Source organism: Rousettus aegyptiacus, unplaced genomic scaffold, assembly GCF_014176215.1.
Source record: "Rousettus aegyptiacus isolate mRouAeg1 unplaced genomic scaffold, mRouAeg1.p scaffold_m13_p_3, whole genome shotgun sequence".
NCBI classification, from domain to species: Eukaryota; Metazoa; Chordata; class Mammalia; order Chiroptera; family Pteropodidae; genus Rousettus; species Rousettus aegyptiacus.
Genome location: NW_023416306.1, coordinates 149,362,269 through 149,386,310, shown reverse-complemented (window position 1 = coordinate 149,386,310; position 24,042 = coordinate 149,362,269). Strand labels below are relative to the sequence as shown.

The window sequence follows — 24,042 nt, the reverse complement described above, 5'->3', positions numbered from 1 at the left end:
CATAGGGAGGGCACCCTCTTAAGGCATCAAAGACTGAGCAGAGGATCAGAAGGGCTGGAGGCCCTGTGCTGGGCCCAGGAAAAGATTGTCTGTGGGAGCACTCAGTGCAAGGCAAAGGAGAGAAATGAGTTCTCTTGTCCCAGGCAGCAAAGCTGTAAAGGAGAGTGAGTGGCATCCAGAAAGGTTAAAGAATTCAGGAGAGTCAGGGCAGGCCAGGCCGTATAGGCTCTGGCTCCTCTCCAGTTTGGGGCCATAGTCAGTTGCACAATCCTTCTATTTGCATTCTGGCCTGGATCATCCAACAGAGTAGGACATTTCATGCCTGCTTCCAGCTCCATTTGTCCTGAAACTCTGCACTGAAAGGTTACTGAAGAACTTGCCCAACAGGAACTGAGCAGGGGAGGGAATCAGCAGGCGAGCCAAGGGTATGCTAGGACTCTCAACTTCTGCTGCCACACAGGAAGATGGAGGCCCACAACGTGTCAGCCCCACTCAACTTCACCCTGCCACCCAACTTTGGCAAGCGCCCCATCGACCTGGCACTGAGCATCATCCAGGTATTCATGCTGTTCATCATGATGCTGTCACTGGGCTGCACCATGGAGTTCAGCAAGATCAAGGCTCATTTCTGGAAGCCAAGGGGGATGGCCATTGCTCTAATGGCACAGTATGGAATAATGCCCCTCACTGCCTTCGCACTGGGTAAGGTCTTCCGGCTGAACAAAATTGAGGCGCTGGCAATTCTGATCTGCGGCTGTTCACCTGGGGAAAACCTGTCCAACCTCTTCAGTCTGGCCATAGAGGGGGACATGAACCTCAGGTAGGATTGGGGGGTGAGGAGGGAGAAGCCTGGGGATGGGGGCCACACTGGAGTGTCATAATCAAGGGGAAGGGCTGGGCTAAAGCCAGGAGAGGGAATGAGTCAGGGGCTGGGTGGATATGGGGGCAGAGGGTGGCAGGCATTTATTGTCAAAAGCATATGCTGGGCCGGGGGCAGGAGCTTGGGTATGTCTTGGCTTAAGCACCAAGCCAAAGGGGTCAAGCTGGTCCTGAGGACACCCCTACTCCCAGAGGCAGCCCAAGCAGGCATAAGGATTGTCTTGAAAGAGGGCTGATTTACACCAAAGGGGCCTCTGGAGAACTTTATCTGCCTACAATGGTGAGCAAGTTGTTGGCTTTGAGGCCAAAGATCTGAAACAGGGTGCGGATTGGTTCCAGACATCTCTGTGGAGAGCAAAGTGGCTTGGAACCAAATGAGCACCTCTAATTCCTGTTGAGCAAGCAAGAATTTCCAAAGTTCCTTTCAACTATCCGGGCAGATGGGACATCTTCTCTTAACTTTCCCTATCTTCCCATCAGATGCAAGAACACTTCCATCCAAAGACACAACCAGGTAGCACTGGGTGGGTTATTCTGGGCCTTACCTCAGTTATACTAGTGTGCAGTGGGGTGGGTGGGGGGAGCAGCAGCACCCCCTGTGCTAGCTGAGGGGACCGATTGGCAGAAGCTCCTGCCTTTTAAGCCTTAGTCTCAAGCTCGGTGTCCACTGGTTGGGTCTTCTGTGGAGATGCTTTTCTATTCCAGGTAGGGCAGTGGATTCAGACAGTCCGTGTCCGTCGCCACCCTGCCCCAGGCCAAACTTTACTAAGAAAACAAACCAAGAAAGGAAGCCCTTCCTGGTGTGCCAAGTGAGGACTGATTTTTAAATTAAAGAAAGTGATTGTTGGGGTTTGCCAGGACCTGTCATCCGAACAGTTCTGGACTCTCCGCGCATAAGATTCAGCCCTCAGTGAGGCAGTTGATGGGAAGACAGGAACAAAAAGGAGGCTTGGCTTATACTGTCTCCCAGGGGAACATAGCCAAGGTTCCAAGTCTTCCCTCTATCTAATCCGAATTGCTCCTGCTGCAAAGCAAGCCCTCAGTCTGGATACGGCCTCGGGACAAGGCTCATAGCAGCTCTGTGTCCAGAGAAACCAGGACCATATCTTAGTTCTGGTTGAGAAGGGATGCAGGGAGTCAGGTGTCAGAGGAGGGGTGCTGTGAGGCCTTTGTGGATCCTTAGAAGCTGCAAAACAGGGTGGGACCCTGTAAAGGAAAACAGGGGAGTTTTTAAGTGTGAGTAACTAGATGTCCCAGTCTCTGTAGCCAATAGAGTCTAATGAGGTCTCTTTAAGAATATCTGCATTTCTGAGGCCCTAGGTCCCCCACCCAACAGACCTCCATCAACTCAAGAATGTGACCCTATCCCCAACCCTCCCACCCCACCTCGCTTTCCCACTCAGCATCCTTGTCTGAGCACTTTAAAGTTGTCATATTGAGTGTGGTTCCATAGTGTAGTGGTTATCACATCTGCTTTACATGCAGGAGGTCCTGGGTTCACATCCCAGTGGAGCTATGGTCCATGGTCTATGGCCACACCACCCTGAACAAGCCTGATGTCTGATCTTGGAAGCTCAGCAGGGTTGGGGCTGGTTAGTACTTAGATGGGAGACCACCTAGGAAAACCAAATGCTATAGGCATAAATAATAATAAATAATTTTTTTTAAAAAAAAAAGGAAAGTAAAAAAGAAAGCTGTCATGTCTACCTAAACCCCACAAGAAATAATGGGATGGCCACCTTCAACTCTAGAGCCCTTGCCCACAGACAAACCTCCCATGAACATCAAGCCACCATGCCTCAGACCCCACCGGCACAGATTCATCAACCATGATATGCCGCCAGACTTCACATTCCAATCTGAGTTCCTCTAGGACAACTTGTTGCATGTATTATAATTACAACTGATAATGATACTGATAATAAAAAATAGCCAGGCACTACGCTAAGCACTTTACATGACATCCTGATACAGAGGTGGGGTGCTATATAAGAGCCCGTTTTAGAGATGCGGGGTTCCAAAGTCTATGCTTTCACTCCAGTATCTTCAGGGTCAGGCACTTACATAAGTGAACAGAATGGCCGGAGGCTGACTGCCAGCCTTGGCATCATGGACCGCCTCCTAAACAGGGCAGAGATACCATACATCTCCGCCATGGGTGTTCTCCAGCAGCAGGACCCGCCACTGCCACAGCTTCCTGCTTTTTGAGAGAAGGTAGAAGCTCCCTTTTTATATGAAATCTCCAAATTCTTAAATATTAGCAACTCATTCAAAAACTTTTAAAACACCATGCAAGCCAAACAATATATGTCAGAGGGCCAGATGTTATGCAAAGGCTACCAGTTTGAGATTTTCGTCAAGAGCAACACTGTCCAGTTTCCCATTTAGAGTAGGAATCTTAAGATACGGATTCTACTTTATATAGGTGAAAGCTGAAATCCAGAGACTTGCCAGAGGTTTCTCAGATTTTGTGAGAAAGTTGTATCTGGAACCAGTCCTGGGCTCTCTTACCAGTGACTCTATGGCTGGAGTGAGTCTGAGACAGCTGGCCATCACAGGCAGGCAGGCATATCCTGGAGGCTGGGCCACCAGGTGGACCCAAGGCAGCCAGGCACGGCAGCTCCTTCCTCAAGACAGCCACTCAGACAAGCTCCAAAAACTGCAGGTTACTCACAGGCAAGAGAAAACATCCTCAAATTTGAAGTGAGCTTGGCCCTTCAGGGACAGAGAATGCCAGAGGGAACTGGACCTTTTTGACCACCTTTGCGTTTGTTTTTCTCTTTTTAATTTCTGGAGTAAAATGCTTGTTAATTTTTTGTCTTCTTTTCCTATATAAACATCACTTCATTATAACATTGATGAGATGCTGTAGAAACTTAGCTCTTGTTTATATCAATTAGCTTATGGTAAAATTGGTTTCATATATATCTCATTTTGCTTAAAGTCATATAGAACCTATCAACAATATTAAGTGAAGACTTACTTTACTTTGCATTCTTTGTTTCTGGTCCCTCCCTTACTTTCTTACAGGCTCAAGTGTGTGCTTAAGTATTTTAGGTATTCATAGAGAGGGTTTTCCCATTATTCGGTCCATAATATTCTTTGTGAGGGTCTGCCCTCACCTCTGACAGCTTTTATCCCTTGTGATGCCTCTTCCTATTGCTTTTCTTGATGGCTATACTCTGGCCCCTTTGGACTGGGCTGTACTTGATGTTCATTTAAGCCATATTTCACCTCTTTGGAAACAATGAAGTGTTGATAGAGGATAGCACTATGGAGAGGAGAGATACACACTTACTGTGATTTTCCTGAGGTTTGCCAAGCTTTCACCTCCCAATCTTCCCACTAGAATAGAAGCCAGAGCTCTTTATTGTAAGGTCAATGGCCACAATCCAAGAATAATCTATAGCAGCTTTATTCTCTCAATTGGTCTTCCTGAGAAGCCTCTCTATACAAGGTCCTGGGAGTAACACATATTAGATTCCAAATGGAAACAGTAATAGGACAATTAGGATACAAATTAGAGCTGGGAGGATATTATTCAGGCTCTGATACTCACGATTCATCTTGAATAATGTAAGGATTTACCAGAAAGTAGAGAACATAGGAATATTGGTGTTGGGGACTAGAATAGTAACCAAGATACAAAGCAGGTCTGATGACCAGGTAATTTGGTCACTTATTCATCAATGAGGAAATATTGCTGCCTTCTCTATAGCTCTACCATTATGGTCCTTCAATTATTCTGTTTCTACTTCTTTGCTGCTATCTTTTGCAGTCCTTCTAATCATAGCTTCTGTTTATTGCTTTTTCCTTTGTGTGTTTTGGCTTCTGCCTGCCCATCCCTTCCACGCCACTCACTCTCAAAGACCAAGCATTCTGTCAGTCTCACATTCAAACTCCCCAAGAAAGAAAATGCTTTCAATGTAGTTAATCCTTGTTATCTCTGGTGGACAGAGCCACTACATCCAGCCATCCCCTAAGCTCTAAGGCGGACACTTAGCAACTGTGGGTCAAGTACTATTTCTGTGATCCAATGGGATATTGTCAGAGTGATGAGATCACACAGTTAGCTACCTTCCAAATGGACGGTGCACGTGGCAAGTGCTCAGAGCAAAAAAAGCTCTATTACAAAGGAGGTCTGAATGGCTCCTTCCACAATGAAGCACACAGGGATCAAAGCAGCTGGACAGACCTGGGTACAGATCCTGCTTCAGCGGTGATCCTGGCAAGTCACAATTCTTCTGGCCCCCAGGTTCCTTATTAGCAAAAAAGAAATAGTATGCTTACCTCCTGAGGTAATATTATGTAAAATGCTAGCAGTTTGGCACATAGCCAGCACTCAACAAAACAGTCTATATTAACGGGCTTTCTCTCTGCACTTTTTCTGTATCTCCCACCCAGCATCATGATGACCACATGTTCCACCTTCTTGGGCCTGGGCATGATGCCCCTCCTCCTGTATGTTTACTCCAGGGGGATCTATGATGGGGACCTGAAGGCCAAGGTACCCTATAAAGGAATTGTGTTATCATTGGTCCTGATTCTCATTCCTTGCACCATAGGGATCTTCCTCAATGCCAAACGACCACAATATTCACGTTATAGGAAGTTTGAGCTAGTCAAACTTCCTATATCATCAAGGTAAGAACCTGGGGGTCTGGGCAGGGAGCAAAAAGGCCACCATCATTTTAGTGTATAGCTTTGGGCTTTTTGGTTTCTTTCCTTATTTAAAAAAAAAAAAAAAAAAGTCTACTACTAGGACACTTACTTCATGGGAATATAATGTCCCTGAGAATACTTTTATTATGTACCTACTAGATGCTAAATTTTATGCTACACTCTGAGGAGTCACTTTCCTCAGAGTTTGTTTGCATAAAGTGAAGTAACACATGAGGAAAAAGACCCAAACATAGTATATATAATCAAGCACTGGCAGGATGTAAGGGAGTGAGGTTAGTGAGAGCCAGGGGGTCAAGGGCTTTGCTCTGGGACTTGGTGTGCCTTGTACACGTAGGGGTGTAGAAGCCAGGCTGCTATACTTCCAGGTACCTCCTCCACATGTGCAAGAGCTGGATGCTGGTTAGGGACACCCACTGACTGTCATGATCCTCAGTTTACCCCGAAAGACAGGGATGGGAAGTGACTTGTGCAGACACTAGTTCCAAGGTTGGAACAGTAACACTGTGGACCTGGCTGCCTCCCAGGGAGCACGTTTTGGTTTTATATTTATTCCTCCTGCTTAAGTTCTCAGAGCACTACATATATCCTTCTTTTGGACCTCTGTACACTGAGGAATGGGTTTTGAGCCCCTGTCAATATAAGCACTAGAGGCAGAAGCTAAGGGAGCTGTGAGGGGACCTGTCGGAATCTCTGTGATGAAGCAGAAACTTCTGGGAACCAGAATGGCTTGTCTCGACCTAGTCAAACTTCCTATGTCATCATGGCAGGACCTGTGGGAATCCTTAGGTTGTGTCCATGTCTGTTGTCTCCATAGCCACTGGCTCTGGTCTCTGCTGTGGGCTGGGTCAGCAGGAGCAGGTGAACTTGAGGAGGGCTTCCTGGAGGAGACAGTCTTAAACCAGACCATGAAGGATAGGATAGGATTTGGTTAAGCCTGAGGAGCAGTCTAGGGGAGTTCAGAAGGGGACCAAGGGCAAGGGCAAACCTGGCTCAGAGGGGAGGAGGTGATGGTGTATACTCCCAGCACTTCAGGAGTGGGTTGAAGGAGACTGGAGCCAGATTCCAGGGTGCTGTGGTCATGGACAGGGCGTCGTGGCACTCCCTTTCCTTTGAAAAAATCATGAAACCTTGAAGGGCAACTATTGTCCTTCTGCCAACTTCTGTGACCTTAGAGCTCAGTCCCTATCAGTCTCCACTCTGGCTGACTGTTCATCACTGGTCTGCAGGAAAAACACTACCTCCTAACATTCTGAGGGCCCATTTCCATCTTGCCCCTGGATCTATTCCCTTGGGCCAGTCTAGAGCATGCTACTTGGAAGTCAAGGTGTGGCAGCAGCTTGGGGCCTCAAACAAAGCAGCTGTGAGTCAGGTTTTCAGGATCACTTTATTTTCACACTATCATTGTCAAGGGCAGTTTTTCCCTTATCCTGGCCCAGTCCTAATACCATAGCAACGGCTTTCCTTCCCATGTGTTGGAAGACACGGACGTCGTTCTTCCTCCTGTCCATGGCTGATCACCCCACTCTGCTCTGGATGGCATTTTCCATTCTCTCCACCCTTGCCTCTCAGAGATCTCCTTTTATTGATCATGTTCCCTACCTCTGCAGCCTTCCCTATCTTACTTTCACTTCTAGAACAATGCTGTATTAGTTCTCCACTGTCAACACTGATACAGGTCCACATATCTCCTGTCTTTAAAAACAATCCCTCAGCTCCCACTCCAGCGGACCTCTTTCCTCCCCGCTTCCTAGCCATGCTTTGAAAAACACCCCTCCCCACAAACGCTTCCTATCACGCACCTTCCACTTCCATCATACCACCAACAGGCTGCTCTCACAAGTGAACAGGCCCATAACAATTAGTCTCAGTTACGTGAATCCCTTTCTGCTCTTCTCTTTGGTCTCCTATCCAGTAAGCATCTTAATGACCACTTGCTCCACTTTCTTCACTAAGTCCAATGGACATTTCTCAAGTCTTCCTTGACCATTTAGCAGCTTTTGGTATGGTTGACCACTGCCTCCTTCTCGGAAGCCTTCTCCCTCAGCTTCAGTGGCTAAGCACTCCTGCTTTCTCACAAATTCTCTGGGTGCTTCTTTTCTGGACTCCCTTGAGACTTCCTCTGGTAAGTTACTTCGCTACACTCAGCTCAAGCTTTCTGCTTTTCTTTTCAAGCTTCCCTAAGCCCAGGATCTCCCCCATTGCGAGATCCAGTTCATCTCAACAAACATCTACAAGCCAAGACAAATTCCAGAACAGCATCTTCAGGCTTCTTCTCTCCTGACTCCAGAATCCATTTAACTAACAAAACTTTCTACATGAATATGCCTCAGGCATTTAAAACTCATTATGTCTTAAATTAAAATCATCTCTTCCCCAAGCCTGTTTCCCCCTTGTCCCCACATTGCAATTATCTCAATGAATGGCATTCATTGTGCCCAACTGCCAGAAACTGGAAATTATTTTCAGCACCCCCTCTCCCTCCCCACTCACACAATTTGGCGATCATCAATCCTACCTGCTTTTGCTTGAATCCATCCATTCATCCCCACCCTGTGTCCACTGTTGTCATTCAGGGCACTATCATCTCCACTAGACAACTGAAATAGCCTTTTAACCTGGTTCCCTGACCCAGTTTTAATGTGAAGATGGAAAGCATAAACTCTATCAGGCCACTCCACTCCTTAAAGTGGTTCCTTTTTGTTCCCCAGGATAAAGTTTAAACTCCTTAATATGACTCCTCAGTCCTTCCTTGATTCAGTCTCAACTGACCTTTCCAATCTCAGCTGTTTTCTTTACACATGCCCTTCTCTCCAACTGAAACACTCCCCTCTCCAAGTCCCACCTCACTCACCACCTTTCACTGGACTCATACCTACTCACCCTTCCCAGCTCAACACGGTGGGTTAGCTTTCCTAACCCACAAGCCTGGGTAGAATGCAGGTCCTATTTACTCCCAAAGCACATACCACCAATCCCTTGTAGCAGTGATCATGCTGTTATATATACCTGTTTATTTTCTCCACTCACTTCGATCTCAAGCAGCAAGATCCTAAGATTGTCTTAACACTGAATCCCAAGCACGTATCACAGTTCCCCCACAGCCAAAGCCTGAGAATAAATAAAGTAATAAAGGCCAAATTCTGTCTCTCTCATACATTAGAAAACAAGAAAAAAAAAGTGTGTTTATTTCATTTATCCAAGATAGTTTATAGGGGTATAGGAATAAAGAAAAAAATTACAGAATGTAAAAATTAAAGTGACCCCTGATACGATTTAATGCAACTCTGCTTTCCCTTTCATAGATGAGAAAACCAAAATCCAGAACTCCAGTACAATTGATAGAACATAAGCCTCTTTTACCTCAAAATATCATTAAAAGTGTTCTCTGAGGATGCAGAAAGAATCTCAGATTTTAAAGTTGGACAAGACTTCAAGATGAAGTTCAGTCTCCTGCCTTATTCTCACTGTATAGGTTGAATAACTAAGGCCCAGGGAAGTTACCTGGCAGAGCTAGGATTATTAATCAGCTTTCCTGTTCCAGTTATGTTGCACATCCACTGCTCAACTCCACAGCAAAAATCGAGTCAATCTGACCCCAAAGAATATTAAAGGGGCTAACATACATCTGGGCTGAAAAGATGGGGACCAGTAACAAAGAACCAAAGTGATCTACAAAACATAGATGTTCATTGGACCCAATCAGCCATGGCTAAACCTCCAAGGTTTACCAACCAGAGGCCAATGGCTCCACTTATCGAATACTCCCAAGAAGGAATAACTCCCGTGAGGATGCACAAACATGTGGTCCCAATTCAAAGGCTGATGTTTCTTTGCTTCTGTGGCTCTTTGAGGACTATGTTCATCCTTCATCTCCCTGTTCCCTAAAACATAGTAAGTTACTAGCTAAAACACAAGCCAACAATCATTCCAGCCTCTTTGCACACTTAACTCTCCTAGAGATTTTCAAATCAAAATTATCAAACTTCTGAAAACTGGCTCTGGTAGAAGGTATCTGCTCAAATTCTGCTTGACCAGTCACGTCCGCTAGTGGGAGGTCACATTTAGACATGCCAAGAAATTAGGAAGGCAGTGTGGTGTGGTGTGAAGAGCCTGACCTCTTGGAGCTAGATAGGCCAAGAAACAATTTCGGGGATGCCCTATTTGGAAAGGCAATTCAAGTTAACACTTTACCTAGCCCATGCAAGGGTTTATTCAAGGCTATGTGGTTAGGTTGATGAGAACCTGAGCTTGAAGTGATCCGGCAGCCACTTGGACCATAAGCCACCCAGCACTCTTTTAACAAGGGTGCTACTGTTACCCCGTCTTGACTCCAATGCTTTTCCCACACACGCTGCTGATGAATCGACCCGATTCTCCCTTGCCACAAAGCTGCCAACTTGTAGCTTCTGCTGCTCCCAGGCATGTGTCTTTTACCACTTCCCTCTGCTCCTGCTACCCTCTAATTCTGCAAACTCCCACCATTAAGAGGACCTGACTAGTTGGGTCATTCGTCAACATGTATAGGTCACCTTTGAGTGAAAAGTTTGGGCCAGGTCATGTCCTGGGTCAAGCTGACGGATTGGCTATTCATGGAAAGCTCATCACAGCTTCAGTCAGGTAACGACAGGAAAGTCTGGTGGTGTGAAACATGGTCACCTATGGAGCAGCAGCTACCTATGGCCTCTTGTTTCAGCAAGAGGTTGTAGACATGAGATTTTCACAATCAGCAGGACAGAGTGATAGGAAACTTCGGGATGTTAATTTCTTCTTTACTTGTAATAATAGGAGCTACGATTTAGTGAGTAATTCTTATACGCCAAGCCCTGTGTTGTTAACCTCACTCAGTTAAATGACTTACCAAAGTTTACATGTCTTAAGACCAGCTGAGTCAGTTTTCACACCAGGGTCACACCAATGTCTGTGCTTATGAACACTCTATAGTCCCCCAAAAGTGGGAGAACGAAATGAGGGAATGAGAGTGTAAGCCCAAAGAGGCTTCTGGATTCATGGCAATTCTTGTAGCCCAATGCCCCATACATTACCCATTATATTCTTTCGATGGGGTCAAAAACAATTTGGTCATTAGGTAGAAGACAAATCCAAAGGCAAGAGGCCAAAAGAAGAAATCAATTCAAAATGCAAACTGAGCAGCTCATCAGTTAAGTTTTTTCAATAAAACTTGAAGCATGTGGTTACTGATGAGATTTGTGAAATTCCTTCCTATTCTGGGATAGGACTGCTAGTTGGTAGTTTTACATGACGTTGGTTGGAACGTAAGTTAAAAACATAGAATGCAAAACTGTGCAGCTGAAATTTGAGCAAATATTAAAATGTTACTAGACCACTATGAATGTAATTAGTGCCACTGAATTATATACTATAAAATGGTTAAAATAGCAACTTTTTGTTATATTTTGCAATTTTTAAAAAATGGTATTAAGAATATGTTACACATGTGAATGAACTGGAAAACTGAACCCAACACATATAATCTTGAAATAACATGGTAAGCTCAAAAAAGGTATGCTATATTTACCTTTACTCAAAAGGTGAGACAAAAAGCCTTAAATGTGTGCATATATTTTCAGTTTGGAATGCATCCTTCCCCAAAATTCAGACAGTAAAGGGCACTTTGAAGGCTTCAACTTTGTATCACATGCTGAAAAATCTTAATACTGTAATTTCATTGTTTTTGAAAATTTTAAATGGAATTTAAAATGAAACTAGAAAAATTTTTTGATATTGCTTTACTATTAACTTGATTAGTATTCACTCTCATACTATTTAAAGCAATGTCTGTTGCTTTTGCAGCATTTAATGTGCGACACGCTGGACCTACACTGTTTCTGATACCATTATAACTCAAAATATTTCTGAAACTCCTTTTGGAAACTTCATATCCAATTTGCAGGTCATTCAACAGAGCTGGCTCATCTCTTTACAGTTAGTTATACATTATTTGGGATCTTAAACCACTTTACCAGACTTGATTATCCAACATGTTTACCAATTTCACTTCAAATGACTCTTGATAACTTCCAGAAGTCAAAATGCATCCTAAAATGTATGAAGTCCCTACCCATAACGGAAATACTTGACACAAATATGACAGGTCCCAAGAATAACACCTAACAAGTTTCTAATCATTTGGAGCAATGGCAGTATTGTAGGGTTGTGTATACAAGCTCCACGGTTTAAGGCTTTGCAAGAGAACTTTCAATTTACAAGATCTACCTTGCCTAGACTGGTCTCATTCCCTCGAAATAACAGCACTTCACTGAAAATCATCTTATCCAGAGATTTCAAACTGAAGCTGTACATGGCTGTCTTTAGTAATAAGGGGGAATCAGCTTTCTGTCCTCCAAGAAGCTTGCCAGCTTATAAGAATTCTAAAAAAAAAAAAAAAAAAAAGGAAAATAAAGATCTTTTGTTTTCCTTTCCGCTTCAAATACCAATTTTTTAAACTGTTTTCCACCTCCAATGCCCACTGCTGCTTCCTCACCCTCTGCCCTATCTCACATCACTCTTCTAATTGTCTTTTTTCTTGTCCTCATTTGCAGGGAGGGATGATCATCACTCTTTTGGTCGGTGTGGCCATCATAGCACTATCATCAGTGTGGGCAAGAGCATCCTGTTTATCATGACATTCCACCTGTGGGTCACCTCCTCCCTGATGCCGTTCGTTGGCTTTCTGCTGGGCTACATTCTCTCTGCTCTCTTCCACCTCAGTAGAGAATAGGTATTACTTTAAGTCTGTCCTATGGGCCTCATTCTTGTCCTGGTCTCTTAGGAAGATCTGGGAAAGATATTTCCTAGCAATGTTCAAATGCATCAACTGAACAAGGAACTCTGGACTGTGAGAAGTACTGGGAAGGGAAGGATATGAATGGGTTAGAAACAAATCCAAAGACCACAGGGACCTATTTCATCATCCAAAAAGCAATGACTCATGGCAAAGAGCTTCCTCCTGAGCCTAGATTCCATCGCCTGCCCAACTCCCAGGTACCTAATGGCCCTGACATAGCTCCATGTCATTGTGACAACTGATAATATTCCTTTCCCACTTTTCTTCTTCTGCCTTGACAAGGACACCACAAAGTGACAGTTCTAAGGTAGCTATGGACTCGGGCTAATCCAATTCACAGGCAGCTGCTACTTTAGGAGAACAGATAACTTGAGAGCCTGCTGTGTGAACATAGGATACCCTATCTATACGGAGCAGTAGCACATTCCAATAACTTTTTTTCAGCCATAGTAGACAAATGCTGATGCACAAGTCTACACATCAATAGCACTCTAGCCCATCCCACCCAAACTCCCCCAAAACTAAAGTGTTTTATTAATAATACGATTTAAAAACAATTATTCATTTTTTAAACATGCTCAGAACAAATTACTATAGGGTGTAACACATGGTAATATAGTAGAGTCCAAAGGATGGCAATGACCACTCGATGTCAATTTTCTGAGTGACTCAGATCTTAACAAATGGCCACAGCATTAAGTGCAATCACAGCAGTCTTCCTCATAATGTGCTAGGACAGCTCTCTGAGGTTTCAGTGAATAACAAAACACTAAATCGCAATTCAATGAATTAAACACATATTCACTAAATACAAACATCCCATTCTTTAGCCATAAAATGGAAACCAGGAAAAAAAACAAGAGAACATGTTCCAAAAGTAGATAAATGAGTCTGAGTCAAGTTGGGGTTTTTTTCTGTCATCATGTTATAGAGTTAAAGGTGTCCAAGCCAGAAACTTGGAAATAGGACGTCCCCAGACATTTCAATCTTCTACTGTATGTTGAAATTGTATTGCCCTATATGTAAAGCCGGCCCCACATAACAAGCCCATGTTCCTCCCAATTTTAGTTTGGTAATCCTCTAAGAGCAGACAAATCGTAATTTCCAAGCTAGTCAAAGATGATCTCATAAAAATTTTCTGACATGAATCTACAAGTCACCACCTTCCAAAAAGCTGGATTAGTGCTTTTAGGAAATAGGTCAACTTTTTCCTTGAAACCACATGCACTCCACATACCAGGCTCACTTACGTCTTCCTTAGACTGTTCAGTGCCTTAAAGAGTATCTGGGAGGGAGGCAAGTGAGGCTGCACAGATGCCCCTTCTGAGGGAAAGTGTTGGTTTTTACATCCTACACAGGTGCAGACGCACAGTCAGCATGGAGACCGGATGCCAAAATATTCAACTCTGCACTACCATCCTCAATGTGACCTTTCCCCCGGAAGTCATTGGACCACTTTTCCTCTTTCCTCTCCTCTACATGATTTGCCAGGTTGCAGAAGGGTTTCTCCTGGTTGCCATCTTTCGGTGCTATAAGAAAATCAACCCTTCCAAGGGTGAGTAGTGAATTATTCCCCTTGGGAAATCTGCTCCCATATTAGAGAGCAATTAAGTTTCTTTTGGGTGGGAATATAACTCTTATCGAGTCACCAAGAACACTGGTGGGGACCTCAAAGAACCAAGGTTATTTCATTAACCACATTCCATTTCATATGGAGCTGGTCTCATGGAGCTGGGCTGATTCTGGCTGCTTTAACTAGAGAGACCATGTGTAAGGGCTCAGGATGAGGACAGAACTGTCCTGGTCATCAGATAGCTGTCAGTTATTAGTTTTGTGGAAGGCCCCTATTCATAAAAGTTCAAGAAGTTCGTATTTTTTAGAATGGGGTTCTCATGTCCTGGCACCATGTCAGAGCCCCAGTATCACTGGTACCCCTTCTCTCCCCACATAAGGGGAAACATTAACCCTTTTTCAACTTAGAAATAAAACATCTCGCTGCCAGCATTAACATCATACATAGGAATGCTGTACCCTAGGATTTGACATTTTCAGTGATCGGTAATTACCATATTTCGTAAATAGAAACATTACTACTAAAAACAATGCTGTAAACAGATGACGTCATTTTTCCCCCAAGGGCTAATATACTAGAGCGATGCAAAAATACTGGGGGGAAGATCAGGACTGTAATCCATGAGTTATTTCAGGGTAAATGCTGCAGCCGCAAGCACCACTGGTGAATACTCTCAGGGCAAAGGAGAAATGGGTTAAAACAATACCATCTAATAACCCCGAATCCAAAAGAGGTAGGTTGCAATTCTGGTTACACAGTTCAAAAATTTTAACTTATTAAGTAGTAACTTCCACAGTAATCTAGTTTGACATTATTTAAACCTTAATCTGATGACTACCAGATTATTAACTTCCTAGCCAATTAGCACCTATTTTCCAAGAAGTTCACATCATTTCATTCTCTTCAAAATATAATCAAACCTTGAGAAAGCTAAGAGCCCTTTCCTCAAAGCGGAATTCAACCCCCTATTCGCTTTTCTCCCAAATCAGGAAACTCAACCTTACTTAGTAACATATTTCAATATTTTATATTTTAAACATCAGTATATTCTAAATCACTCAAATCCTCCGCCTGCCTTTTATTTACCACAAACTTGAGGGTCCCGCTTCAAGACCTTTTTAAGACCATGGAGACTGACTTATGCCTTAGAAAATACAACTTCCCTGGCAGAATTCATCATCTTATAGTAGGCAAATGCAGAATTTACAATCTGCATTTGTAATGGTTATCAAGCAGACAAAAAACAAAACAAAACAAAACAAACAGTAAAATGGTGAGCATACTTTAGAACCATTTTATAAAGCTTTGGTTCAAAACTACAGCAGAGTTGTGAAAAACTTAAGTCCAATGCTTATCCAAGAGCACCTTGAGAAATCTGTTGCCCACTGAAGTAAGTCTCCACCCACTTACCAAAAAAGTATGAAGTTTATAAATCAATCAAACCAGGTTCCCAGGTTTGCCATTTTAGTCACAGAAAGGTCTGAAGTACCCTCACAGGGCCACAACTCTAATTCTGGGTGTTTAGCTCTTAAGACCTAAAAAGAACTTCACTCACAATACACTTCAGAAGACCACTTTGGCAAACTAAATGAAAATTACTTACTCCTTTAGAGCTAATGAATCATAAGCGCCCAAGCAGCAGTGCTCAGGGCAAAAAATGTCAAGTTTTTGTGATTTTGACCCCTGTACCCTTCTAGAGAGATGGGAGAACAGAAAAGGCAGACCCTGACTCCTATCTTCACAACTCCTCTCACCACATCCATGCAGCCAGGAAAAGTAGACTGAGCGACAAAAGGGGTGGGGGGGGGGGGTTGACCTTCACCTTAAAAGACTTCCCTAAACTTCTTTCCTCTTGACCCCTCAACACTCCCAGAATACAAGTCAACCTCACTTAAACTCCTATTATACTGCATGTACAAAAAACGAGATGAAGTCAATATTCTAAATTATTAGATCTTTTATTACTAGAATTACCATTAGAGATGTTGAGAAAAGGCAAGTATTTCCTGAGTTAAATCATAGATGAGAGATGGTAGATAGAAAAAACAAAGCACATCCTAGGGATAAATTGGTATTCTTTTAATCTTCCAGATTGAACAAGCTTTATGTTAACTCCTCTCTCATTCTCTTTCCCTACCTACAACTCTTTCCAACCTTACAGATAAAACAAAAATAATCTATACAGCTGCCACAACTGAAGAAATTATTATTCCAGCAGCTCTGGAAAATAGGAGTGCTCCCCTTGCACAACTTAGCCTTCCCCCAATGGCCTGGATTCAGATCAAAAGGCAATTCAGAAGGCCAGTGTGGTAAACCATTGAGCAGAAAGAAAAAAACAACACCAGCAGTGTCTGAGTCTTTCTCCAACATTTCCAGCTAAAAACTATCAGGATCACCAAGACTTGCCTGGAAGACAAAGAATCTACCCTAAAACTCTAACCTATCCTCAGCTTAGAATTTGACACCTATTTGAAAAATAGAAGACTTATTCAATGACAACCCTAGGAAGACAGGAACCAACACTGCCTTTTGCTTTTGCATCTCACAGCACCTGACAGGTATTTAAAATGCAACTCTTTATCTGAATTACTCAAAAAAATGTTTTTTTTTTTTAATCTAAAATCAAATACCCAAATCCTGTTCCAAGTTCTGTGACAAAATTAGTGTTTAAAGAGCTGTAGGAAAGTCCTTTCTAACCTTAAAAATTCAGATCCCGTTCCTTCCTTCTAGACATCAACACTGGGATTAAACCTCCTGAAAACACAAGTGACACCAAGTATACAAAAGCAAACATGATAAAATGCAGAAGCAATTACACAAGACAATCCCAAAAGTAAAGGGGGACAACTTTAACAAAGGAAATCCAGGCAACAAAACACAAAATTCAACAAAATTGTTTCACTAATCTAATAATCCTATCAGTTCATTAGATATCAATGGTTCACACCATTCTCCCTCAAAATTCAGAGTACAAAATAGTGCCAAAATGAGTGCTTTCTCAAATCAAAGAAAAAACTCAAATTAGAATTTATAATTTTCTCCAATGAAATTTAAACGGGTCGCACATTACTCACGAGCAAAGCATTACGTGAAAGATTAACTAATTTTAACACTTCAAACACCTGACCATGCCTAATTGTTTTTTTTTAAATGTCATTTAATACAATTAGATACAACTAAAACCAAAACAATTTTAGGGCATCAGTCTAGCGGTATGCCCAGAGCCAGAGCAAACTTCTAAAAATCACTGATTTGGGCCATTAACAAACACTATTAAAAATACAGATTTGTTAAAGGTCTACCATTTATTATTTTTACATATTATTATTATACCCTTATTGACATACCTGTTCGAATTTTCTCTAGCTATCATCATCTGCTAGGAAACTTGGTTAAAGTACAACAAAGTAATATAAAACCAAGTTTTGCTTTTTGAGAAAGGGAAGGTTGGACTTTAAAATGTAAATGTGTTATCCTCAGTGAAAAAGGTGGAGGGGAATATGGTCAATAAAATTGTGACAAGTCTGCATGACAGATTGCTAGACAGTGTGGCTATGACATTGCAAAGTATGTACCGAATCACTTTTTGTACATCTAAAAACTAATGTAACATTGTACACCAACTATTAACTTTAAAAATATGTATCGCTAAAAAATGAACTTGTAACCTCAAATCATCCTTACAGTTACTAGGTGAAAGGAATTTATGAATACAGAGCACAGAAGTTGCACTATCCTCTGGAAAGGCTTGCCTTAAAACTTTGCTTAGGCTTATATCCACATTCCTTATGACTCCTCGGGTCTTGGATCTGGAAATTTAGGCTAACTTGTTGGTTCGAACCAACTCCCAATCATCCCTACCATTTGCTCAAAGAAAGGGTCTTATTTTTATTGCCTCACTATTTAACCTTTGTAGTATTAGAATGGTAAGCCTCATGTATTTTAGGAGTATTAAGAGTAGGAAAAAATTTTTTAATGAAGTCTACTGGTACTAAGTACATATACCATCACCACATTTTAAGAGCCCAAGAGGAAAAGAATTGCCTCTCTCCATCTGATAGCAATTTCCTGGCCGATTTGTACAGCCTTCAGAGATAAACTACAAAGAAAAAACTAGATTCTGCCATTTTAAATAATGCTAGTGTCCTCCAAGTAGTATACCACATAAACTCTCCCTTAAAATTAGCCTCACGTTAAAGGATCAGCTTCACAATTTTATGGCCCAAGTTGTAGTCAAACACAGGGGTAGGTAGCCTTCATGCCAATACTTTCAAATCCACCTCCAAATATTCCCCCGCCAAATGATCCCCGCACTCTGAGGAAACCAAAAGTAAACTTTCTAGTTTCCTCAAAATCCCTTGCATGGCTTCTAGAGCAGGTATATCTACACTAAAAAGTGTGGCTTTGAGATTCTGAAACTAGACTTTGGAAATGCCAGTGCATCATTTACTTGCTCTTCTCTTTGACCCTGAATTTCCGTCAGTAAATTATCACATAGTAAATAGTTCTGAAGATTCAGTGAATGTTATTCAATCACCAAATATTTACCTACCCTAACACTAGAGAACAAGTTTGATCAGTCTCCAAAATTTCTAGTAAAAAATAAAGCCAATTTCCTGCAGGTAAAGGGCTGCAATACTCAACAAAGAAGGATATAGAACCATCTTTTTTCACTTGTTTTCCCCTTAACATGTTGTCACATCTATATCTCAGGACTAAAAAGCATGTGAAATCCCTTTAAAGCAGTCATGTGCATGGATTAAAAAAACCTTTACGTGATGATCTCTGACCATCGAAACTGTTTACAACCTTTAAGATAGTCATGAAACATTACTACTACTTACAAAAGGAACCTGATGCCAGAAGAATAGTCAGGTGATAAAGGGAAGCCACGTGGGTCACATATGAGGAAAACTGTCATAAACAGTGACCCATTGTTTCAAACAGTTCACTGACCTATGCCCATCTTTTAACTAGCGTGGAAATGTCAAAGGTACTATTTAAATTTTTTAAACTAAAAAAAGAACCCAAACTTCAGGATTCTCTAAAAGGAATTTTGAATGTGAACGTAGATGGGGAAGAATAGCATACTTCCTTCAGACAGAGACACAAAAGCAGTTTTATCATCTTTTATTATCAATAACAAACAGCTGCTTTAACGTCTTTGCCAGACAGCTGTTAAAGGGTAGGTGGGAGGACACCCTTGACCCTAACAAGGAAAACTCAGTAAGCCTCTATATACAAGCAAATTTAGAGCTCTTTTAAGTATCCAAAGCTATTAATTAGTTTAATGAGGCATTAAACTAATTCTTAATTAACATATTTGAATAACCAGGCACTAAAATGTTCAAATTTTTGCTAGTACAAAAAAATTAAATTTGCTTTAGTTATAAAAGAGCTCTGTCAATATACACAAACTATATACTTCAGACATTCACAAAAATGTGAGAAGAAGGCTTATCAAAAGACAATTTAATACAATTAGTTTTCAACAACCCCCTGGTGGTCCACATCTACAAAGATAATCCAGCCCAACCCGACCCCCCTCCAAATTCCACCCCCCTTCCCCAGAAAAGCACATACTTACCAGAATTTTTAGCAAGTATGGTTTGGGAATTTGTGTGTGTTTTTTTAAAAAAGGCCCCCAGGGCAAGTTATTCACAGTTTAATTGCCACTGTCAACTGATCTGGACCTGGACCGGGACCGAGACCTGGACCTCTGGCGATCCACAGATGCTGGAGACTTAGATCTACTTGAAGAACCACGTTTCTGGCTCTTCTCAGGTGCAGGAGACCTACTAACAGAACGGGACTTGCTCCGGCTCCGGCTCCTGCTCCTAGACCGGCTGTAAGACTTGCGACTCCGAGAACGAGATCGGCTACGAGACCTAGAGGAACTCCTGGTCCGGGAACGAGACCTGCTTCGTGACCTACTAGAAAAGGGAAAAATACAACAAACCTAAGTGGCAGGCCCTACAAATCCATTAAATAGAAGGTCTGACTGAAATAATATTAAAGAGATACCTGTGCCTTTTGCTGCCTTCAATTAATTTGATTTTTCTCCCATTTATTTCCTTTCCAGAAAGTTTTTCAATAGCATTCTTTAAGTCACCATAAGAGGCGAACTCAACCACCCTAGAAAAAAATTTTTTTCCAAAGTTACATATATCTTATAGTCTCACAAACTATCAAAATCTAGACTGTGCCTTTTCTATGCTCATTTTGCTACTGTGGTACCAAGAACATTAACTCTCGATGGGTTACGCATTACAATAAGGTTTCTCAACCTTTGAACTAACATTTTAAGCTAGACAATTCTTTGTTGTGGGGGACATTCCTGTGCATTGTAGAATCTTGAGCAGCACCCCTGGCCTACTATATCCACAAAATGCCAGTAGCACCCTCAACCAGTTATGACAACTAAAAAGGTCTCCAGACATTGCCAAATAACCCCTGGGTAACAAACTCATCCCTGATTGAGAACCAATGCATTTAATTAAATATGTGCAGACTTTAAGTACTCAGAAACTCAGTAAAATTTCCAAGATATTTCAAAAGGCTCTTAGAATTTTCAGTACATTACTCACCCTTCATTTAATTTAGGTCGATGTGCATCCGCAAAGGTTACTTCCCCAGCTTGTCTCATGAAATCTTTAAGATCCTTAACACAAGATAATTGTGTCAAGCGAAGAAAAGGAAACTTGACACACAAACAACTACATGGTATAAAAACAAGACTACTGAAAGAGAAGATGTTAGATAAAGTACAAACATGGCATTTACCACACTTGTATTCTATCAGAATTCAAAATGTATGTCAGGGCACGAAATAAGCAAATAGCATATTGCTTTTAAGCAAAATGCTAAAGAAATCAGATTTTAGCATTAAGTAGTATTAGTCTATACTAAGCTCAATACGAAAGAAAAACAAAACAAAAAAACAAAAACGAACAAAAAGAAACAGTACATGTTTTAAAAGTAAAGACTAAAGTAGAAATTTTATATTTAAAAACAGAACATTTACAAGACACCAGTTATTTTGTGCCCCATATGTCATTAAAAAAGTTTACTTTACCTTTATCATTATTTCCCTAGGCTAGTCAAGCAGCAAACCGTTAATCGGTCGAAGAAACCTTCATGACATATGCCCGACTGGCTCTTCGCCACCCACTTGAAGGACACTACCCAATCGATGGAAGCCTTTAATCGCACAGCCCTCCCTATTAGCAGACTATTGGCGGATGCAGACACGTTCTAATCTTGTGCAGTTACCAAGGACACTTTACTGCGATCAGGATTCCAACGACCAACGACCACCTAATTTCGTATCTTTCAACTCTTTCGACCAGGACCTCTTATTCGGAAGCGTTACAGGAAGACAGCTCTCAACTTAGGGATCAGATCACGTTATCAGCGCTCTGGGATTGCTGCAACCTGGCACTTCAAGTATGTGCCCGGATTACGTCTAGACCGGCAAACACAGATCTAGAGGTGGCCAATTGATCACTGTAGGAGCTGACTGGCAAAGTCAACCAGGCCCAACCAAGAGTGACCAAGACAACGATTAGGATAACCCACAGGCACTCCTCGTCATAAGGCCAACGACACAGATAGGCTGGCAAATAAAGGGTTTAATATTTGGTTAAAATTGATTTCGAAAACAAGAAAAAATATCCTCAAAACATTTACATTTGATCAGTAATATTAAAAGTTTGAAATATCCCCCAGTTACGTTTAATTAAAATTTTAAAATTACAATTAAATCCATTAATTTAATTAAAAATAAAACTAATTTTAATAAAATAGCAATAAAACATTAGCTACCCATTAAATTTTTAAAAAGCCACAATTAAAATATCTCAAAACTGAATTTTAACAAACCTGCCAGCTGACTCTTGAAGATAAATTTTCAACTATAAGTCGATTTTCTGTTCTTACAGGAGGAGCATTTCTGAGGAAGAAAGTGAGTATTCACAATAAAATAATGCAGCAATGTGTACTTTTGTTCAACTGTGACCAAGTTTAAGCAATCAGATGAGTCAAATGTCTTTAACAGTTTCTGAATTACAACTCATTACAGACTTATCAAAAATAGTGAATTGATACAGGAATGAGAGATGACCATATAACATCAGAGTCACTTATTGATAATGGCTCTTAAATCATTAACTACTCCTGCAGTAATGACTGCTCGAAGCAGCCATCCACCATCCACCACATACCGTCTATCATTTCGAGGTCTGCGACTACTAAAACGATCAGAGTAGCGTCCTCTACCTCTTCCACCTCGAGATCGAGCTCGAGCATGTTCAATAGTAACCCTACAGGAAGGGAAGAAAAGCCTTCATTATCCACATAGGCTATATAAGAGATCTACTTTGAAAAATATCCCAAGAGACCTAGTCAGCTGTAGTTTATGACACTAACTTATAAAATTGAAAAGTAAAAGTTCACCTTTCACTGCAAAGTTCTTTTCCATCAAGTTCATATACAGCATCATCAGCATCCCTGGGATCTTCAAATTCCTAAAATATAAGCATGAAAGAAATATAATGCTTAAACAATTTTAAAAGTATTCTCCAACGTACTAAGTGCACTAAAAACACGAAACAGAGAGTGCAGTATCTCAATGATAGTGCCATACAAATAACAAACCTAACTGAAAAGTGACCAAGAGCGGTTTCCCTCCAGCCATCAGTGAGGTTCTTTTGTTCCTTAAATTTCACTGCTTTAAGGATATTTTCTGAAGAAAATCTACCTTGTCTCAATAAGACCAAAAACGCTGCTTTTCAAAATCTTTTACCAACTTAACAATTCAACCAGTTAATACTTACCACAAACCCAAAGCCTCTCTTCAGATCGATATCTCTTATTCGTCCATACCCCTTGAAGAACCTTTCCACGTCTTTCTCCCTGGCCGCTGGATTTAGCCTCCCGATGAATACCCGACAGCCACTCATGACGCCTGGCTAGTATTCCCTGTCAGCAAATAATTCAATTGAGACAATACAAGTGAATGACAAGAATGCCTGATCAAGGGGTCAAAAACATAAACGACATAAAATAAAATGTTTACCGGGTGATGTTATAAACAAGACTGCCAAGAGCGCCTCTTATTAGGCCAGGTCCCTTGCAGACAAAATTAAAACTCGGCTCCCAACACGATCCTTCCCTGGGCCCAGAACGCAGCAACCGCAACGCCCACTGCCGCCTCTGGAACTGCGCAGCCTCACTCTCCCCGGCTCTTCTGGCCCCCTCCCATCTGCCGCAGTTAGGAAAGGCCGAGAAGTGCGGGTGGAGCCGGCCCCGCCCTCCGCAAGGCCAGCCCAATGGCGACGGGCCGAGCGCTTCGCCGCCTCCCAGGAGCGTCACAGCGGGTGGAAGCCGGAGTCTTGCGACGCCACGTCCGCGCCTGCGCAGACGGCCACGGGCGGACGCTAGGCAGCCACAAAATGGCGGCGGTGGAGCCAGCCGTGGGGAGAGCCGCGCGTGCCAAACTCCCTTCTCCCACCCCCTCCCCCGACTCCACCGTTCCGGAGTCACGGTACCCGCCCGCAGAAAGCCCGAACCACACCCCGAGCAAATCTCTCCGCCCACTACTCAAGGGGTTCGGCCGGAGAATAGGAAAGGAGGGGCGCACAACCCCTGTATAAAAGCGACCATAACCACGACCGCCCTTCCACCTTCACAACACCCAAAGGGAGACGTGCCCCAGCGCCCACCTCGAGTAAACTGCGCTCATTGGACGCCGTCCTCCGCAAAGAGAGCAGCCCTGGCCACTCGCGATCTGAGTGACCATGAAGAAGCCTCGATCCGAGAAGCCATTCCCTCAAAGTGAGTCACTCACCTACCGGACAGGATCTTTGGCAGCTGAGACCCAAGAGAGGTCCGTAGTCTGCGACGGAGTCGTCTACCTCCCCGCAGACCAGGACACAACTCGTCTATGTCTGTCCACAACTGACGCACTTAGCTGCTCCGGCGTTCCACAAAATGGAGGGCGCGCCTTTGCGTCACTTCCGGGACCGCCCATGGTACCGCCCCCTTGGATCCGAGGAGGCAGGATTCCGTGAGGGCGGGGACTTTTTCCCTTGACCGCTCGAGC

The 24,042-nt window shown here is 42.5% G+C and overlaps 2 protein-coding genes across 6 annotated transcripts; one reads left to right on the top strand and one right to left on the bottom strand.

Annotated features, from left to right (window-relative positions):
• Nucleotides 1-464: 464 nt before the first annotated feature.
• SLC10A1 (solute carrier family 10 member 1) lies at nt 465-16,253 on the top strand. Its single transcript, XM_036239549.1, is given in 8 exon segments — nt 465-820; nt 5,284-5,490; nt 10,190-10,193; nt 12,123-12,168; nt 12,171-12,290; nt 13,436-13,439; nt 13,726-13,922; nt 16,102-16,253. Coding segments are annotated over 8 exon segments (1,086 nt in total).
• A 2,801-nt stretch (nt 16,254-19,054) lies between these two features.
• Nucleotides 19,055-23,979, bottom strand: SRSF5 (serine and arginine rich splicing factor 5). 5 transcript variants are annotated; one of them, XM_016131305.2, is made up of 9 exons: nt 23,788-23,932; nt 23,017-23,202; nt 22,775-22,919; nt 22,395-22,465; nt 22,163-22,261; nt 21,822-21,891; nt 20,528-20,601; nt 19,965-20,075; nt 19,055-19,873 (listed from the first exon to the last, which is right to left on the bottom strand). In XM_016131305.2, the coding sequence occupies exons 3-9, from the start codon at nt 22,898-22,900 to the stop codon at nt 19,606-19,608; spliced, it is 819 nt and encodes a 272-aa protein (XP_015986791.1). In that variant the 5' UTR covers nt 22,901-22,919; nt 23,017-23,202; nt 23,788-23,932; the 3' UTR covers nt 19,055-19,605. The 5 variants fall into 5 exon arrangements, with proteins under 5 accessions (XP_015986791.1, XP_015986787.1, XP_015986792.1 ...); XM_016131301.2 differs by lacking the exon at nt 23,017-23,202 and having other exon boundaries at nt 23,788-23,979; XM_016131306.2 differs by lacking the exon at nt 23,017-23,202 and having other exon boundaries at nt 23,792-23,942.
• Between the last annotated feature and the right edge of the window lie 63 nt (nt 23,980-24,042).